General features: G+C 36.1%; 1 protein-coding gene across 8 annotated transcripts in view; it reads left to right on the forward strand.

Moving 5' to 3' along the window:
- VPS13C (vacuolar protein sorting 13 homolog C) overlaps positions 1-19245 on the forward strand; it is a 178252-nt gene that overhangs the window by 10791 nt on the left and 148216 nt on the right. For all 8 annotated transcript variants that reach the window (XR_010347749.1, XR_010347747.1, XM_064389379.1 and 5 more), the window contains 28 exons: positions 364-423; positions 985-1044; positions 1799-1879; positions 2516-2573; positions 2869-2996; positions 3903-4009; positions 4638-4809; positions 5275-5337; positions 5928-6063; positions 6601-6695; positions 7298-7440; positions 8568-8760; positions 8911-9025; positions 9392-9528; positions 10202-10328; positions 10924-11041; positions 11373-11502; positions 11799-11877; positions 12591-12730; positions 13277-13430; positions 13833-13909; positions 14090-14149; positions 15467-15620; positions 15777-15893; positions 16829-16932; positions 17253-17420; positions 18171-18475; positions 18710-18857. Coding sequence is in view for 6 of the 8 variants with exons in the window: in XM_064389379.1 (XP_064245449.1) it covers positions 364-423; positions 985-1044; positions 1799-1879; positions 2516-2573; positions 2869-2996; positions 3903-4009; positions 4638-4809; positions 5275-5337; positions 5928-6063; positions 6601-6695; positions 7298-7440; positions 8568-8760; positions 8911-9025; positions 9392-9528; positions 10202-10328; positions 10924-11041; positions 11373-11502; positions 11799-11877; positions 12591-12730; positions 13277-13430; positions 13833-13909; positions 14090-14149; positions 15467-15620; positions 15777-15893; positions 16829-16932; positions 17253-17420; positions 18171-18475; positions 18710-18857 (3429 nt within the window). In the remaining 2 variants the exon portion in view is untranslated. The remainder of the gene's footprint in view (positions 1-363; positions 424-984; positions 1045-1798; positions 1880-2515; positions 2574-2868; positions 2997-3902; positions 4010-4637; positions 4810-5274; positions 5338-5927; positions 6064-6600; positions 6696-7297; positions 7441-8567; positions 8761-8910; positions 9026-9391; positions 9529-10201; positions 10329-10923; positions 11042-11372; positions 11503-11798; positions 11878-12590; positions 12731-13276; positions 13431-13832; positions 13910-14089; positions 14150-15466; positions 15621-15776; positions 15894-16828; positions 16933-17252; positions 17421-18170; positions 18476-18709; positions 18858-19245) is intronic.

The raw sequence follows: 19245 nt of genomic DNA on the forward strand, positions 1-19245 counted from the left end.
GGATAATAGGGTATTTCTCAAACCTTTCTTTGGGACTGTTTTGAGAGACACTAAAGTTAAAGAAGTCATAGAAGTGCATATCATGAGATGATATAGCTGACTGAGAGCTGGTAATCTAATTATAATTTTTTTCTTTATGATAATGTTAGAATCCAAAAGAACATTTTTTGGTTTGAATTGAAGTTCTAAGTCTTTATGCTACAGCCATGTTAGTTTTGGCCTTAGTGGGTTCTGGTAATGTTTCAGTTAGATTTACTAAGCAAATTAGGTTGCTTAGAACAGTACAGGGTTTCAGTCAACTTTAAAGGCTACATCTGTCTGCAGCAAGGGAAATAAATACCTGTTATTTTTCTGTTTTTATAGATCACAGACCCACAGTGCCCGATTTCCTTGGGAATGACGTTGGGCGAGCTTAGTTTACTGGTAATGTGTGTGTGAATGCATGTTCTTGTGTGTTCAGTTTGCTTGTCTTTGGAATAGCAGAAAGGAAAAGGAACATAGTGAGAAGATACTGTGACAGTGTGCATATCAGCTGGATACTGAAGACAGTCTTTTATAAATGCAAATAGGCAGTTGGAGCAAGAAGGGAAGAGGATCGAGGAACATAACACTTTCTGAGACTTGGTGATTTGTTCTAAAGATCTGAGTGACCTTTGAAACTGGGCAGGTTATGTCCAGGCATAGTAAATGAGGGTAAACATTGCATCATGATGATCAAGAATTTGGTATTTTGCCAGGCCTTTTTAGAAATGGGGAGTGAAAATTTCAGCTAACCTGTCTTTGCCTTAGCTGTTAAGCATTTTATTGGTAGGATGAGGACTTGAATATCAAAGTATGAAAGCAAACTGACAGATTTTTGTATGTTATCTTGATGTGTGTGTATGCAGAAAAACTGGATGCATTTGTTGCTTGGAAGCATAGGATAAACCCACAAATATGTTAGCTAAGATGCACAAAATTGCTTTTATCACTTTGAACTTTTAGACAACAAACGAGAACTGGACACCTTCCATTCTGAATGAAGCTGCAAAAATAATATACAAGGTAATGTGTTGTGGGTTTTTTCCTACACAAGGGAAGAGAGCAACTGATCTTGGAGACTAGTAAACATAGGGCTCTAAATGAAGTTGGAAAAATAGTTTGCTTTTTGAATTCTCCCATTTTTATTTATTTTTCATGTATGTTTAAGCACAAATAGAGCACAAATAACTGGTTTTACATAAGACATAAAGTTAAACAAACTCCATAGTTTAAATAATTTATCTTAAATGTGAATGCTGATCCCCTTGTTCAATGCACTATACAGCAAGCCTGTGTGCAAGCTGTGATTTCAAACAGGTTGTCAAATTACCGTTTCCTAAATCTAATTTGTACTCCTAATGTAATTGAGATTCTGGGAGCTAAGCAGTCTCTCTGTGCTCCCTGCCCACCTCCTGAACCACCCTCCAAGCCTGTGCAGAAAGGAGTACACAGAGATCTAAGCAATTTTAGGAAACAATTAAGAAGGATTTAATAATCTTGGCTTCTTCATCAGGCCAAGTACCAGTTTTGTGCACCCTCACCCCTGTAACCCAGGGTCATGTTTAACAGATGTGCATGAAAGTGTGCTTTAAGAACTTGCAATTCAATTATCATTTCAAAATAGTATTGTCAGATAAAATACATCTCAATCCTAACGGTTCATTTGCTGTCTTATCTGCTTTCATATGTTTTCTATTTTCACAAATTGAAAGCTAAATTCATAGAATGGATTGAATACAGTGTATGCAATTTGTTGCTTGTTTTCTTTCCTGTGCAGCTTTTGTGCCTGGACAGCCTCAGTGCTTATTGGAACATACACAGCAAAATGTATTATCATGGCTCCCGTGAACAAATACTGGTAATGTAGAAGAAGAAAATGCATTAATTACTATATTCTCTGGCTCTTGTTGTTTTCAAAACTACACCACACTGATTTCTACCTCACTCCTTACACTTATGGTCACTGTATTCAGGGTCATATGTTAATCCATTGCACTATTGTTAGTAATATTTTGTGAACCTCATTTGTTATCAACCCCTATAGGGTTTAGACATAATATATTTTTCACCTATTATGTTTATAAAGGTGTTCTGTGTGTGTCCTTGTACAATACTACTTGTTTCCCTTTTTTTTGTGCTCATCTTTTATGGTTACCTTTATTTTTGTTTTATTTTGCCCTTAACAAATTATGTACTTAACCCAGTGAGCTTGGTTCTAACATCAAAGATCAAATCAAAACTGTGAAGTACATTAAAACCATCCAGTTGTCTAAGAACAGCCAAGTTCATCTGGCATTGCCTGTCTGTGGATGTTTTCCTTTTTTTTTCTCTGAATCTCAGTCTGAAGTGAAAACACAAATTGATACACAACTTGAATTGACTGCAAAAGTCTGAAAAATACACGTGCACTTAAATTGATCTACTCAAAGTTTTGAGAACTCTAAACAAGTAATGCTCTTCAGGAATTGTTAGACAGTATCGTATCCCTTTACAGGATCAGCTGAAAAGAGGAATTCCCTGTCATGGTCACCAGCCTGAAGACTACCAGTACAGTAAGTGAGCTAGGAATGAGTGAATCTAAACTGTTCTGATCATGTTAGTGTACAACAGCCTGATCTGATCCTGCAGGCATGGCCATACTATCTTCATTTTAGAAAAAACATGTTATAATAGAGCATATTAGGTGTTATATGCTTTTTAAATATTGCAGGACTATCTTAAATGTTATTGGTAAGAATTGCATCCTGATTCTGTGGGGCTTGAGCATGCATGTTATCTATTGATGTGGTTGATCTGATCCTTGTTATATTTAAATAAAAAATCCATCTCATTTTTTTTATCTTCAAGTTTTCAGACCAGTGTCAGCCTCTGCAAGACTCTATATTAACCCACATGCAGAAGTAGAACTGAAAACTCCTAAGATTGATTGTAATGTAGAAGTACAGAGAATTGTCATTGAATTCACTAAGCCACAGGCAAGTTGATTTGGTATTTATCACCCATTTCAGTTTGTGATGAACTATAGTGTTTTTTCACTGAAAACATTTTTAGGGATTTGTGTGCTTATATGCCTGTAGAATTTCTAAACTGTTTAGCAGTACCTGTGGGAGAAGTGTAGGATCTTTTCCCCTCTGTGTAACAATCACTTCCTGGTGATTGTTGTACTCTGACACTCTTATCTGTGGACCCTCTGGGAATCAACTGATCTGTATTCAGCCCTTCCAGCAGCATTCCTTTCACCTAGAGAATGCAATCATGAGTTGCCCTTGTCTTATTAAATTATAATCCAGTGTTATAACTGCAGAGATGCCAAAATACAAGTAAGGGTGGGAATGAATGGAGTGTGGCAACAAAGCTTGCTGAAGTATCAAGGAACTAATTTAGATGGCTCCCCAGAAATTTTGTGTACTCATTTATTGAGAGATAACTTGCAGTTAGTTGGCTAAAGAGCTTTTTAGCTTATACCGATGTCTAAGTGTGTGTATATATATATATATATATATATATATATATATATATATATATATATATAGAGTTCAGAGCTGTACCAGTAAGGTGCACTAATGTAAATGCAGTTCTGAAATGAGGGCAACTGCCTTGACAAACAAATAAGGTTGGTTTGAGAAAGCCTGGGAGGCTGTGCTGAGCAGGCTGGTAAAACTACAAATTGTTGTTCTTGGAGGGAGGCAGGGGTTCAAAGTGGTGTTCTTTGAGAATAATGGGTGCAGTCAGTCCACTTTCAGCTACTAATGAAAATGCATGGACTTAAATTTCTGTGTAGTTTGAGGAATACTGAAGGCAATAGTATATACATGCAGTTGGAGCAGTGCCTGCAAACAAAACCTGAACCTCTGCTAAGAAACTTGTTTTCCTGTGTTTAGTACCTCAGCATGATAGACCTGCTGGAGTCCATCGATTACATGGTTCGCAACGCACCGTACAGAAGATTTAGGCCAAATGTGTGTCTCCATAATAATGCCAGGGAATGGTAAGCTGTGTACATTCATGCATTCTTTGGGAAATGCTGCAGTCTTCTCCAGTCTCTTCATTCTCCTTTGTGATTAAAAGTAGTTTTAAAACTAGTTCACATGCTGATATAACTTCCGCAGAGTTTTGCTTAGCCCTTAGATTCAAGTGATAAAAGATCCAGTTGATGAAAATCTCATTTGCTAAGCTGAAGTCCCCAAAATTTGAACAAAATGCCAATGCTCTCACTAGAGGTTAAAATGTAATTTTAGAAAGGCTAAAGATATGTTATACAAAGGAAACATCTATGTCAGCTGTAGATTTGAACTGATATGCTTTTTGTTGGCTTTTTTCAAAGTAGTACTAAGTGATACTGACTATCAAAGTGCTTAAGTGCACTTAGTGCTGTAACAGCCCAAATTTGCAAATGTGCAGAAGTCAATAATGAAGGTTTATAGCTCTTCACTCATTAAAGTCCTCTGTCCATTTATCAAAAGTGATGTTGAGAACATTGAAATTTTTATAAGCCAAGTTCTCAAATCACAAGTGGTGAACAAAGGTTTTGCATACTAATAAAGTACCTCTGCAATCTGTAAGTTGTAATGCACAAATGAAATGGGAAGTTGTTCACAAATATGGATTTATTGTAGGTGGAAATATGCAGGTAACAGTGTTCTGGAAGTTCACATCAGAAGACGTACTCGAATGTGGTCATGGAGTAACATAAAACAGCACAGGCAGCTTCTGAAGAGCTACAAAAATGTGTACAAGAACAAGCTAACACAGAGTAAACTGTCAGAAGAAACACAGAGGCAAATCCAGGTATGAGTCTTTTCTCTTTGGAGGAATTAGGTTTTGGTCCCTCTATGAAATAATTCTTTAGATATAATTGAGAGTAATCCAGGTTGATGGTTTTACAAGAACACAAGAAGTGTGTGAAAATACTTCTTAATCTGAAGTTCTGTGTAACCTATTGTGGAAAACTAAATAAAATACTAGTAAAGTGCCATTAAAAACAATCTATCTTTGGTTGAAGATTAATGAGCATGGATACTTTTAATGAAGTGCAAGAGTAATCTAGTTAAGAAAAAAAAACTAGACTGCTTAACATTGATTTTATCTTCTAGTGAACTTTGCAGCTGGGGGTGGGATATACCTGTGATAGAAATGAGCAGAGCTAGAAATCAATTGGAATGTAAATATGAAGGAGCTGGTAGAAAATTTATAGTGGAGAGCCTTTCCTAAATGTGTTTTAGCAGCAAATAATTTGATAATACATTTTTGTAGGACCTAGAAAGAAAACTCGATGTCTTCAATACAATCTTAGCAAGACAGCAAGCACAAGTTGAGGTAAGGAGTCATTTCTGTTCAGTAATATTGTAGCACTTCAAATAGGATGGTTTTGTCATGATAGTACTTTAAAAAATTATGCTGATGTGTGTGATAAGATAGGTAGGTTGGAAGACAAGTTTCCTATCCTTCCAGGACAAGAGTAAAGTAATTTTCAAACTGGAAACCAGTTCAAAAACAAGTTCAAAAGTTTTAAATGGTACAGGACTGATCCTCAGGTTTGTTACTACTAGGTTAAGAAATCTACTTGATTTAGAAATATAAATGCATTTTGTACTCTCTTAAATACTGTCCTTTTGTATGGTTCCTACCTATTTGTAGTCTAAGTGCTGGTGAAATGTGTGGAAAGAACTGTCCCAAGTAAAAATGTGCATGCTTGTGTCTGCATGCACAGATACACAGAGACGTGTCCCTCACCCTGGTCCTCTTTTTCCTCTGTCTAGTGAGTCAAAGAGCTCTTAACTCCTTGTGGTGTGGTGTTGCTGTCCCTCAGTTAAGTGCATGTTCAACATTCGTGGATTATTTACAGAAAAGTAGTAATACTATAAATTATGTATTTTGTCCAATTTGTTTTAATTTTTGGTTTGTAGACAATAAGATCAGGACAAAAACTACTGAAGAAGAAGAACACTGAGGCAGAAAAGAAAAGTGGAGGATGGTTTAGTGGTTTCTGGGGTAAAAAAGAATCTAGGATTAAAGAAGACGAGGAACCACTTGTACCTGAAAGTAAGTGTAGATTGTGATGCACTAGAGAGATTTTACATCTTCTTATACATAAAAGAGAATACAGTATTTTTGCTTCCTACTCTGCTGGAGAGGGTATGGCATAAGCAGTGCATTTTATGGCACCTCTTACTGAATATTGGGCTGGCAAATAATGCATTCTTCTAAATTGGCCTTAAGCTTTTCAGAACCTTGGTAAGGAGAAAAATATGGCACTTAGAGCTATAGTGATAATTGGCAACAATTGGAATACTCTGTTTCTGGTGATTTGCTGTCTTGATCTACTGAAATTCCTGAAATCTCTTTTCATCATGAGGGGCTATGGATCCTTCTGTAATAAAAATTAAATTGATTTCTGTGTTACATCTGTGCCATCATATATGAAGACTCTTGTGTGAATTATTTTGCAATCTGGAATTTAGTGCAGTATGGAGAATCAATGGAACGTATCACCACAGCTGAAGTAGTAGGAGGCAAATGTGAAGGAAAGTGGTAATTTTTATTTACTAAGGTGCAATTTATGTGGTTTTTGGTTTTTAGCTATTGATGAACTAATGACACCAGAGGAGAAAGCTAAACTTTATACTGCTATTGGATATAGTGACAGCTCCCATCACCTTTCGTTACCAAAGCAGGTAAGCAACCTATGGGATGGTTTAGAAAAACAAACCACACAACAAATTCAAGATGGTTTCAGCTCTTTAATTATCCTGAAGAAATGTGAAGGCTTCAAATTCAGGTAGGAAATATTATTTTATCCTTCTGAAGTTGCTGATTGATGCAGTCATAAAATGGTATTAGGAAGTCAGAGCCCTCTCTTGGCAAGGCCAAGACTTGACATTTGGCAGAAAGAACAATAAAGGCATACAAGCTATGTCTTCTGAAATGTAGTTATTTAATGTGATTATAATGATTTTGGTTGATCTAGTGAGTCCTCTACTGAATGTAGTTTAGCTATGCTTGCTTCAGGGTATATTAAAAAAAAATCCTTAATGCTGAAAAGAGTGAGACTATATTTGCTGTGCATTTGTTGAACTACACTATTTTATATTAAAGAAATGATTGGTAAACATGGAATAAAGAACCTGTACTTTGCTTTCTGCATAGAGATGAGTTTCTAATCTTAGTTGACTGGAAAAACTTAGAAAGACACATTTTAGTTTGTTAAAATGAGGAGTTCTGAGAAATTATTCTTATTGAGATTTCTAATTTCAGTTTCCTCTGTTCTTCTCACTAGTATGTTGCCCATGTTGTGACACTGAAGCTGTTAAGCACTTCTCTTACAATTAAAGAAGACAAGAATGTGGCAGAAACTCTAAAAGTACAGATAATTGATCTGAGTACCAAAATATCACAGCGCCCAGGAGCACAAGCCATTAAGTAATTTGATTGGTATTTTCTTGGTGTAGAAACATCTGTCCCTCCTCACCCCACTCCCCAGCTTCTTAACTTTTCTTGGGTAGTGCTTGTTGTATATTGCCTTGTACATTTGCTGGCATTCTATAATTGTACTCTGTTGTAAATAATATGATTTTGTGAATAACATAGAATGGAAGGAAGAAGGGAATGCTGTCTGCTAGTTTTCACAAACAATGGCAACCTTGTTCTTGAATATAAGTGTTGAAGGGCTGAATATGACTTTTGGGAAGCAATAGCTAAGCCATGTGAAGTGGTGTGGCCAACACGCTCCAGCCAAGCTAGTGAATGTGTTACTCACTGCCTAAGAAATGAAAAATTATGTGTTTGTGCTGTAGGTGGAAAATCAGCCCAAGCATAAGATATTGAGACCTTCCTGTGTTTTAAGAAAGGGCACACTAGAAATATTGAACAAAAGTTATTGGATTACACAGTGACTGAATAAGATTGCCAGTGTCTGGAAAATCAATCTGTGCACTTCTTGCTTTCATTTGCAGTTCCTTCAGTTCAGGCTTTCACTGGCACTTGAAATATTTTTGCTAAAAACCATTCTGGGGAATTTTCAAGGTGCAGCTTGAATGCTGCACAGAAACAAAGAGCTTTGACATTATTTTAGATAAATGCATGCCATAAAATTTAGTTTGCAAGATGGAAGCAGTGTAGAACAGATAGTCTTATAAGTGTTATGTTTCTGAAAAAAATGTAGTTTAGTTATCTCAATAGAGCCAGGCATATGACACTGATTATGGCCAAATATGTTGCCTTCCAATATCAGGAATTTTAATGGTGGAGGCAGAGGACCTGAAAATCAGTTTCTTATGTAATAGGATGGTGAAGTTGGTGTGGTTTGGTGGTGTTCAATGGCTTTCTTAAAGGTGTTTTCCTACAGACTCCACTTAACACTGTTGTCAGGGCAATTCTCAGTGCAGAATTCCCATTTGCACCAAAAGAAGTCTGTAATTGCTTTTTGCATCCATACACAGTAGTAAACATTCCTGCACTTTTTGTTTATGTAACATACAGATATTTTCTCTTGCAACTGATTCTAACCCTTGCCCAATTAAGTATTTTTAATTATTCACCTTCTTTAGGGTTGAAGCAAAGCTTGAAAACTGGTATGTTACAGGCCTGAGACAAGAAAACATTGTACCATCTCTTGTGGCTTCCATAGGGGATAGCAAATCTTCTCTGCTTAAGATTGAGTTTGATGTTAACCCAGAGGACAGTACAGCTGACCAGAGCCTTACTATTGAATCGCAGCCTGTGGAAGTAAAATATGATGCAGTGAGTAGTAACCAAACTCTCAGGTGTTTCTGAGTCCTCTTTCTCTGTTCTTACTCTCTTAGCTCTGTCCAATCTGATTTTGAGTTTTTGTTGAGTGATTTACATGTGTAATGCTATATAATGCTAATTCTTTTTTTTTTTTTTTTTAAGAAAACAATAAATGCGATGGTAGAATTCTTTCAGACAAGTAAAGGAATGGATCTTGAAAGATTAACAACAGCCACATTAATGAAGTTGGAGGAAATCAAGGAAAGAACTGCTACAGGTAAGATAGTAACAAATTTCAGTGAAGGTGAACCTTTAAAATGTTTCCATGTGATTACCCAAACACTTGGCTTATGTTTTGATTGATGACCAAATAGTAGGATTGAGATTGTTCCTTGAGCTGGGAAGGTTGTGAAATCCCACATTTTAGCTGGGATAGAGTCAATTACTTCTCACTTCATTGCTTGGAGATTTAGTGAATGATTTGTGGGAAGGAAACTTGAGTTTAGTAAGAAATCAGTAGAATGCTATTAAAGTCTTGATTCAAGAGCCTTTATCTTTCAGATAACATCTTTTTCTATGCTGTTACAATTGTTTCACTTGTGAATAGCATTGACATTTCCATGGCCTTTCCTTTTTGTTTAAGGATTAGCTCATATTATTGAAATGAGGAAAGTCCTTGACTTGAAGATTAATCTGAAACCTTCCTACCTTGTGGTTCCACGGACTGGTTTCTACCATGAAAATTCAGATTTGCTGATTTTGGACTTTGGTACATTTCAGGTATATAAATGGTGTCTCTTAGAACCTCAGGGGAAGCAAATATTCTCTTTTAACATAGCTGTCCATATGGAAGCATCTTGCTTTCAGAAGGCAGGCTGATCATCTGTATCACCATATTTTTTTTAATTTACCCTATTTCTAACTAAATAGATTTGGGTCAGCAGTTTGATCAGAGTTGTTAGGGTATCTTTGATGAACTAGGTAATCCTCCCTAGGAAACATGTTCATGTTCTAATAATGACTGTAATACTTTATCACTTAGAATCTTTCATTTCTTCAGCAGAATAAACAAACTTTTGTTTCCTTTTTTGTAAAATTGTAGCTTTTTATTAATAAAAGAGAATATAATTTTTCTCTTGAAGTTTGAAAGCTAATTGTTTCTCTAAAATGGAAAGATTGCAATCACTTGATTTCATGACTAATTATTTATTTTAGTTGTATTCTATATGTAAGATGGTAGACTAGTGAAAAAAAAATTTTGTGTAACTTGAATTAAGTGGATTGATAGAAGTAAGAACAAAACATTTACTTAGAGTAAGTGAAATGATTCAACATATTTCTCTATAAGAGTCCAAATGTCAATTATTAACCCCCATGAATCATCTTTTCATCTTCACTAGAATTAATAACACGTCTGTTTTAAAAACTTTTATTTTGTTTGTTATGTGTTTAGCTGAACAGCATAAATCAAGGCAGTAGTGAAGCCTCGAACTTTTCATCATTAGAGGAGATTATGGACAAAGCTTATGACAAATTTGATGTGAAAATTAAAAATGTGCAACTTCTTTTTGCAAGAACAGGTAACAAAACAACATAGCTGCTGTTTATGCAAAAGACTGTCAAAGGCTACCTACCTGTAATAAATAAATATGTTTTTTAAAGAAAAAAAGACAAACTGAAATCAGTAGTTAATGAAAAGATAGGTTATAATACATGCTGGGTGCCAAACTTTGAAAAAATGGGTTAGTTTCTGCTTATTTTTTCTTTGGACCTGTGCATCACTTCAGTGGTAGAAATGAATGTAAATAAAAAGAACTATTATGTTCTCCATCATACACAGGAAAAGCACAGCTAAAATTTGCATTAGTTCTTCACTTAAGTTTGTGTAATCAACAGAATGCTAGGTGGCTCTTCTATCTTTTATCTGTCTATTAATTTCTTTCTGTAGGGGTCAATGTAGATACATCTTTTAGTGTAGAATTGGGTTTAGTGCTGCTAAGGCAGTAGTGTTCACAAATGGGATTAAAAGCTCTTAAAATACTTGACCTTAGTTGTTTTAGGTTTATTTAGTTGGTTTTTTAACTCTCCTAGTGATGCCATTTGATTACTTTAATGATGCCTTAATTAATTAGCAAGTGATTTTTTTTATCATCTAAATTTACTGGACATTTTCAGGTGAAGACTGGAAGAAGGCTCGTTTTCAACACCCATCAACTTTGCACATTTTGCAGCCTATGGATATTCATGTACAGTTGGCAAAATCAATGGTGGAAAGAGATTCCAGGATGGCAAAGTAATGTATTAATGTTGAAAAGTCTTGTTTAGAATTACTTTGTACTCAGAGAAAATAAAGCTGTGTTTTCCCTAAAGGTTTGTAATTTGAAGGTATTAACTAAGAACCCAAAATAGGTTACTACTGTTAGCAAAATCTTTTTTGGGTAGTGGTTCCCTGAAGCCTTTGCTGGTTACTGACTACTGCTTAAATCCAAGCCCTGTTTTAATGCAGAATCTCTGGCTTTACTCTGATGTGACCTTTATATAGGAGTATCCATATTGTTCAGATTTAAATGAAGAATTGGTACTTTTTGTATAGGAGTTTAATCAGTTGTTTTTCTTTTAAAAAGGTTTAAAGTGTCAGGAGGACTTCCTTTGGTGCATGTCAGACTCTCTGACCAGAAAATCAAGGCAATCTCTGATCTGATTGACAGCATTCCACTGCCTCAGAAGTCATCTATGTCAGTTCCAAGCCCAAAGGTAAGCTGACTACAACTAAGAAAATGTAAAACAAAAAAAAGATCAAACAAGCAAAGAAAACATCACTAGTGTCTTCATTGAATTACCATCAGAACATTCTGGTCTTCCTCAAACAGTGGGGGAGCCTTTGTCATTGTCCTGCTGGTTTCAACATAACTATTGGCAGAGCTGACCTTGCCAAACAGTGTGGGGAAGGCGTTGTGGAACACTGATCATCAGAAAAAAATATCAACATGCCAAGCTATATAAACTTTAAAATACTGTGTTGGTTATTTTGCTCTTTTCTTTCCCTCCAGGTACCAGCTATTCCCACAATTCCTGTTGTTGGTAAAGGGCTGCTTAGTACACCCCAGTTGTTAGCAGAAATAGTGTCAGGTAAGAAGCTACAGATGTGTCTTGTAAAGGTAGCAGGCCATAACTTAGGGGATAGCTAATATTTTCATGCTGTTATTGGTGTTAAAACATGTAAGGACAACAGAGATGAGCATGGTGGGTCATATCTACCTTCAAGTGCATGAGGAGATTTGATTAGGATGCTGATGTTACCTTAGATGAATAAACTTGCTTTTTCTAAAAAGCAAACCTGCTTTTTAAGACAAATTTATAATATGCATAAGCAACCTCTTCAAATGAATAAACTGTAAATACTAACTGCATTAGGTTGTTCTGACTGTTTTTCATTAACAAAACTCTCCTTTTTCTGAGAAGGCTGAACTGGAATAACACATTACTGAGAAATTACTGTTTTAACTCTGAATTTGAGCATTTATTTTCATGACTGTTTTAGAGAAAAATTTTCCATAGTGGAACCTGGACACTTGTTTCCTGGAGCTTCTCTTATTGTTACTTTCTTATGTGTTCTTGAAAGTCTAATGATGCCTTCAGACTCTAGTGCTGTCTTTAATAGGGCTTTAATTTTGTTCTCTTATTCAGTGGGTAAGAGAGCAGTATAGATCTGAAGTATATTTTGTCAAGTTAAATTTAAAGTGATCATGCTGTTAAAAGTGCAATTGGAATGGGAAAGAGAGGGTGGGATATTTAGCTGTGTTTCTGGAAAAGTTTATGACAAAGTCGTTTTGCTTCTGTAGACTCTGAAGAAGAATATTTTGATTTTGAGGAAAGCTCTGAACCAACTGACAGTTCAGTAATTAAAGGAGAAGAAATAAAAAAAGAGGAGCCTGCTCAGGAGGAGCTGACAGATCTTCACCTCAAGTTTGAAATTAAAGAAGTATGTCTGTAATTCTGTTTTCCCCTGCCTAAAGAACACTTTAAAAATATCTGATATTCTTTTACCAGTGTTCTCCAGATTAGTGGATGCAGAAATATAACCATCAAACAAAAAAACCCCTCATGTATACACATACATATTTCTATTAATATGAGATATTTATTGTCTGTATGAGATGCATATAAATAAAACATGATGCATACACACAGCTTTATTTTAAAAAAAAGCCCCTTATTGGAGTATTTTTACTGTAAACAATTAGTAACAACTCATAATTAGGGGGTAAGGAGTGGGAATTTTGCACTGGAGAAACCAAGTCAGTCCCAGGCAGGTATCTTGCTAAGAGAAAATCACCAAGTACTTTTTGTATTTATGCCTTTCACCATCAATCACTTCTCCTTTCTATTATATACTCTACATTCTGTAATACAAACAATGCTTCCAACAAAGCAGGGAGGGCATTAATCTTGCACTTTTGTTGTTGGTTTAAATTCTGAGTATACTGCATGTGAGAAGACGGCATAACTGCATTTCTTGTTCATCCAGGTTTTAGTAGAACTCACCAGACAAAAGAAAATTGAGGAAACAGTACTTGTATTTGATGTAATGCATCTTGGGACAGAAGCTACTGTCAAAACCTATAATTTAGCAGCTGTATCTTATTTGAAGAAAATAAGCTTGGACTACTATGGAGTTGGAGGTAATAAGCAGTGCCAGAGAACTGGACTTGTGTGTGTAGCAATTAGTTGAAGCTCTCCTGCGCTTTGTGCTCTCTGAAATGCAAATGTTGTTCCAGTTTCCCAGTTCATGTGCAGCTGTCCATTGCAGTGCTTGTGCCACTGATACAGTTGATAAGCTCTGGACTCTCACCATAATGCTTAGGGGATAAATAAATGGCTTAGAGCTCTGTCTTTGGTTGGAAAAGGGATTTGCCATTTTGGATTTAGCAAAGAGAAACCAGTGACTCATATTTGATGGTGCAATGTATTTTAGCAAATGGTAATGAAAGTTAATCCCTACCTTCAAGGCATAAATTGTTTGGGTCTCTGAAAGAGCAGAAATATGATCCTAATTCTTGTTTATCTCATGTGGTGTTTTACAGGTAAAAAAGCACCCATTCATCTAATTAGTTCCTCAGACAAGCCTGGCTTAGACCTTCTGAAGGTGGAATATGTCAAGGTATACACAAAGCTTTTGAAAATCATTTTTAAAGCATTTCTACATATTCTTAATATAAAGTCCTAATATATATAGTTGTAAACCTAGTATTCAGAGCTAGTTGGATTATTTTGTATCTTCTGAAGAGACAAGTGACTGGTTGGAATTAATATTAACCTTCATGCAAATCATTATTTTCAGGCTGACAGAAATGGGCCACAGTTTCAGACAATGTTTAACAACACTGAACAGATGATTCAAGTGAGTGTTTACAGATTTTATTGCTTATTTTCTTTTAGTTTGCTTGCTCAGAACAAGGGAATCAATAAGACTTGTTTTGCTTTCCTTTTTTCCTGCCTTCCAGCAGGAGATTTCAAGAGTTAAAAGATCATTGCAAATTTTTATACCACTTTAGAGCACAATTTTTTTCTGTTGAACTGCTGAAAATGTGTCTTTCTCATCCACAGCTCATGTGGATGAAATTCAAACTTCTGTAAGAATGCACCTTCTCATGCATCAGGCATCACGACATTCAAAGGCCCAGTATGGGAAACTGTACTGGACTCACAAAATCTTTCCTTTTCATGTTAAATAATCTGTGTTGTGAGTGCCATGTATGTTCAGCACTCTTTGGGCTGTCTTTTATAAGGAGTCTAAATTCATGTCTGACTGGGATTTTTTTATTTTACTCATGGTGTCTTTGTGAATCAGATTTCTAAAGAAAAAAAGTGATTTGAGGTATTCTTGAAATAAAGTACAAAGGATGGTGGTTTTTGTGATAGGTCATTTCTCCTCTTTATTAACTTTATGGCATTATTTTACCTGCCTTATTTTAGCACGAAGACTGAAATATTTCACTTGTTATGTAATAGTTTTAGTGTCTGTAGATTTCATCTGAGATCTTTAATTACTGAAATCCTTTTGCCCAAAAGCAGTTCCTGAAGCTGCAGTAGGAGATGAGAGTTGTAATTCTCCAGTGCTGCTGAGTTACCTGTCTTCATACTATGGGCTAGTGCAAATGTCAAGAGAAGTCAGTTTTCTGTACCTCATCTGGAGTTTCTGTTAGCTTGCAGCACTTCAATGGGGACTTCTGTGCCTGGAAGAATTGCATTTGGGCTCTATTTCCAGTTTCAAGCCCATTCAGGTGGACAGCTTTTATTAAACTACACAGCAGGCACTTACCTTCTGGACTCCTTAGTGGATTTTTTGAGGAATACCCGTATTCTAAATATCTACATGTCAGCCACCTGCTATAGTACTGTTATTGCAGGAGCATTGAATCCCAAGGCTGTTTGGCAAAATTAGTTGTGCATCACTTTTTCTTTTTTACTGTGGTCGTTATAGGTTAGCAGTTACAGCTGTAAGAGCTGGGTTGTTGCTTAGGTTCCCTTATTTTCTAAGCTTATCCCCCTTCTGCTTCACAGAAAGCTTTTTCCTTTATGGTCTGTTGCTGGCCACACATGCAGCTTTTCTGTTTCTAAGGAGTGGTTCTGTTGCAGTGGGTGGTTTTGCACCTCAGTCTGACTCTGGCACCTTTAAGTAACTGTTTGATCATATGAACTCTCATGTTTTCAACAGGTGACTTTTTCATCACTTAACCTCCTGTTGCACACAGAGGCCCTTATGTCTGCTGTCAGTTTTCTAACAGCTGTTAGTCCATCAGGTGGTGAAAGAAGTGGAGAGACACCATCCAAAGAAAAAAAGCAAGAAGATGACTCTAGATTGAAGAAAGGTACAGTTGTGATTATCCAAATGATGGTTCTAGAAGGATGTCTTGCATACTGACAAAGCAAATCCAGAGAGACACGATTAGGTTTGTAGAAATAAAGATTAAAGTGAAAATATGAGTCATAGGTGTCTTGAAAATCCCACCTTCTCTTATTTCTAGTGTCTAAACCTTCCAAGGATAAGGATGTGTTTGACTTCAAGCTTTTTGCCAAGCTGGATGCCTTCTGTTTAAATATTTGTGATGAAAAAAAGAACATTGCAGAGATCAAGATACAAGGTATTAAATTCTTTATTAGAAGTAGCTGCTCTGGTAATTTAGTTTCAAAGCAATTGCTAATCATTGGACTAAAAATAAGGTGTAAATATACAGCATCTGTGTTTATTTATTGTTATCTGTGCAAGAATGGCATGTTGTCTTGTTTTCAAAGTCAGCCTTCAAGTCTGTCATAATGTTTTGGCCTCCAGCTAGAAAGATGTGCTATGTTATTACTCAAATGATTAGGTTCATCCCTTGAGGGAGTTTGATTATGGGTGGCTTTTCATGTTGTACTAAGTGTTTTTCCTGTTGTACTAAGATATTTTTATGGTGTACCATAAAGTTATTTAGGATAAATAGTTATGTAGGGTAAGAAAATCCCTTCAAAATGTTTCTTTTGGTTTTTAACCCTAGGAGTTTGTTTAGGTTCCTTGTTTTGGTTTTGTTTTCTTGATTGGTTTTACCCCTTGGAAGGCTTATCAGTAATTCTTTGGGGGAGTTTCACTTCTGACTGACTTTAACTGCCATCCTCATAGTGCTAGCACTCTCTTATGAATATTTAAGAATGTGTGATATGCAAGATTAGTACTGGAGTTCATAAAGCCTTTTGCTTGTGCCCATCTCTAAATCATATAATGTGTTCACACAAGATTATGTATGCAAAAATATTGGATTCAAATAGTTCCTGATAGAAAATCTCAGTGCACTCACTCAATATTTTGCTTATTAAGAAGTGGAGGATTGATTATTTTTCTATGAATAGTAGCTCAGTTATTTCCAGAGATGATTGATATTGAGACAATATTTGTATTAGAAATATTTCTATTTTGTTTTGGTTGAAGCTGTAGCACAGTCATTCTTAAAGTAACTTAATAACTTTTCCTCACTTCCTCTGCTGGTGTCCCCACCCTGAAAATAACTGTTACTTCTGCTGTTTCTATTTTTGTACTTTGCAGGTCTTGACTCATCTCTTTGCCTTCAGCCAAGCCACACTGTATTCTTTGCCCGTCTTAAGGACATAGTTGTCACAGATGTTGATTCAAGGACCCTTCATAAAAAAGTACTCAACTACAAGATTTTAACTTTTACTTGAATCTTGGTCAGTTTGATATGCATAAAAGTGAAATGTAATACACATTCCACTCTTCTAAAAGTATTTGATTTGTTGTAAATAAGTATCTTCATATAAGATACATCATAAAAAAATCATTTTACAAGAATGGATGTCTGAAAGGATTAGAAAAACTATTAATCTAATTTGTAATCTGAGAGGCTGATGGTATCTTTAGTTTTTTGTGTTATTATTATTTAGTTCTTTGTGTTCTTTGTGCTTTTGTAGAAGCTGCTGATGGCTGGTGGGTACTGTTTCTCTCTTTCTAGGCTGTGTCTATAGTGGGAGATGAAGTTTTCAGTTTCAATTTGACATTAAATCCTCATGCTACTGAGGGAGAGGCCTACACTGACATGTCAAAAGTGGATGGTACTGTATGTTTGAAAGTGGGCTGCATCCAGCTGGTGTACCTTCACAAATTTCTCATGTCTCTCCTGGTAAGTCTTATTTCCCTTTCTGTGCTCTGCAGCATTCTCAGATTAGTCTTCTGGGCTGTGCTCTCAGTACAAGTGTTAGGTTTAATTTGCTGAAAGAGAAGGGATGGGTTTAATTTTTCCTGTGTAGTATTAAAAACTTTGGTAAGTAACTGATTTAAATTTCAATTGAGTCACTTCCACCCTCAGTTTTGGAAATAGAGAAAAACTTGGTGCTATTGAGGTAGTTTGGGGGTTTTGTATTTGCTGCCCTTTCAATCCTAGCAAAATTCTGAGTTCATTGCAAACATATCAGAGCTAGAGGCAAATCTTTCTGCAAGGTAGGTGTCATGATGCCTGCAAATTAACCAGTGTAAATATCAGTGTGCTTGAGTACCTTAATGATAGCTTTTTCAATAAAGCACCAGTGGCCTTTCTCTCATGCAATAGTTTCTTTAATAGGAATTCAGTAGTATTCAGGGAGGGCAAGAGGGGCTTTCAAAATTATGTTCCTAAAAGCTAATGAGCTAAGGAGTCTTGTAGCAAAGGAAAGAAGTAAAAATAGAGATTAATTTAGAATAATTGGATTGCAGTGATTAGTACTTCTTTGACCCTCCAGTAGAGGTCATGACAGAAGGTACTCAGTTGTCTTTTCCTGTGGAAAATTCAACAGAATAGCAGCATAATTGGTGGATGATGATGTAAAATGAGAAAGTAACCTGGAGCAAAAACTATTTATAAACATTTCTCCATTCTCTTCACCTGTTTTTCTAGACCTTCTTGAACAACTTCCAGACAGCCAAGGAGACACTGAGTGCTGCTACAGTCCAAGCTGCAGAAAAGGCTGCTACCAGTGTGAAAGACCTGGCCCAAAGGAGTTTTCGGCTTGCAATGGACATTCACTTGAAAGCACCAGTTATAGTTATCCCCCAGTCCTCCATTTCCCCCAATGCAATAGTAATAGATCTTGGCCTGATTAAGGTTCAGAACCAGTTTGTCTTGGTGTCCTCAGAAGGCAGCTCACTCCCTCCAGTCATTGACAAAATGGATGTGCAGCTGACAAAGCTGAAACTATCAAGGTATGGTGACTAATACTCTGTAGAACATTAATGTTCTTGCCTAGAAACCATGGTTGGTGCTAGTGTCAAATATTTGGTATTAAAAAGCCTTTTATCTTAGAGCAGTTGATCAATAATAAAATCAGAAACTGCTCTGCTTAGGAAAGTGTTTGGTGCTATATTTGAGATTTTAAGATTTTCAAAAATCTAACATGTGACTTCCAACTTTTCTTTTTTTCCTTTCTGTGTTTCAAGGATCACTTTGGAGACAGATTTGTCACATCCAGATATTCAGATACTTCACCCTATTAATTTAAGCCTTTCTGTGAAACGAAATCTCTCTGCAGCTTGGTTTCACAAGTTACCAGTGTTGGAGGTCACAGGATATCTGGATACAATGAATGTAAGTCTTGTGAGAAGGTGGTGATAATACTTACTATGAGAGCAACCCTTAATGTTATTTCTGGGCACAAAGAGGAAACAAGCTGCAAAGTTTTAGTAGGTGTGGAGTGGATTTCAGCACTGTAATAGGATTTTGATGAACAAAATGAACTGGATGAACGTAGGGTTTGAAAGGATCACATAAATGGTTTTGTGACCAATTCTCTCAAAGAATTCTTTGAAGTGTTTTGGTTTTTCTTCTTTAGAAGTGGAATTTTCTTGAGAGGAGTTTAGATTAATGCAAACATTTGCTTTAGTAATGCCAGCTTCCTACCTTCCCATCGCCCTTGAGTGGGACACTTGTTTTTTGTGGCATTTTATGTACTGTGAAAGAAAGTACCAGCGACATC

This window comes from Passer domesticus, chromosome 14 (assembly GCF_036417665.1).
Source record: "Passer domesticus isolate bPasDom1 chromosome 14, bPasDom1.hap1, whole genome shotgun sequence".
NCBI lineage: Eukaryota > Metazoa > Chordata > Aves > Passeriformes > Passeridae > Passer > Passer domesticus.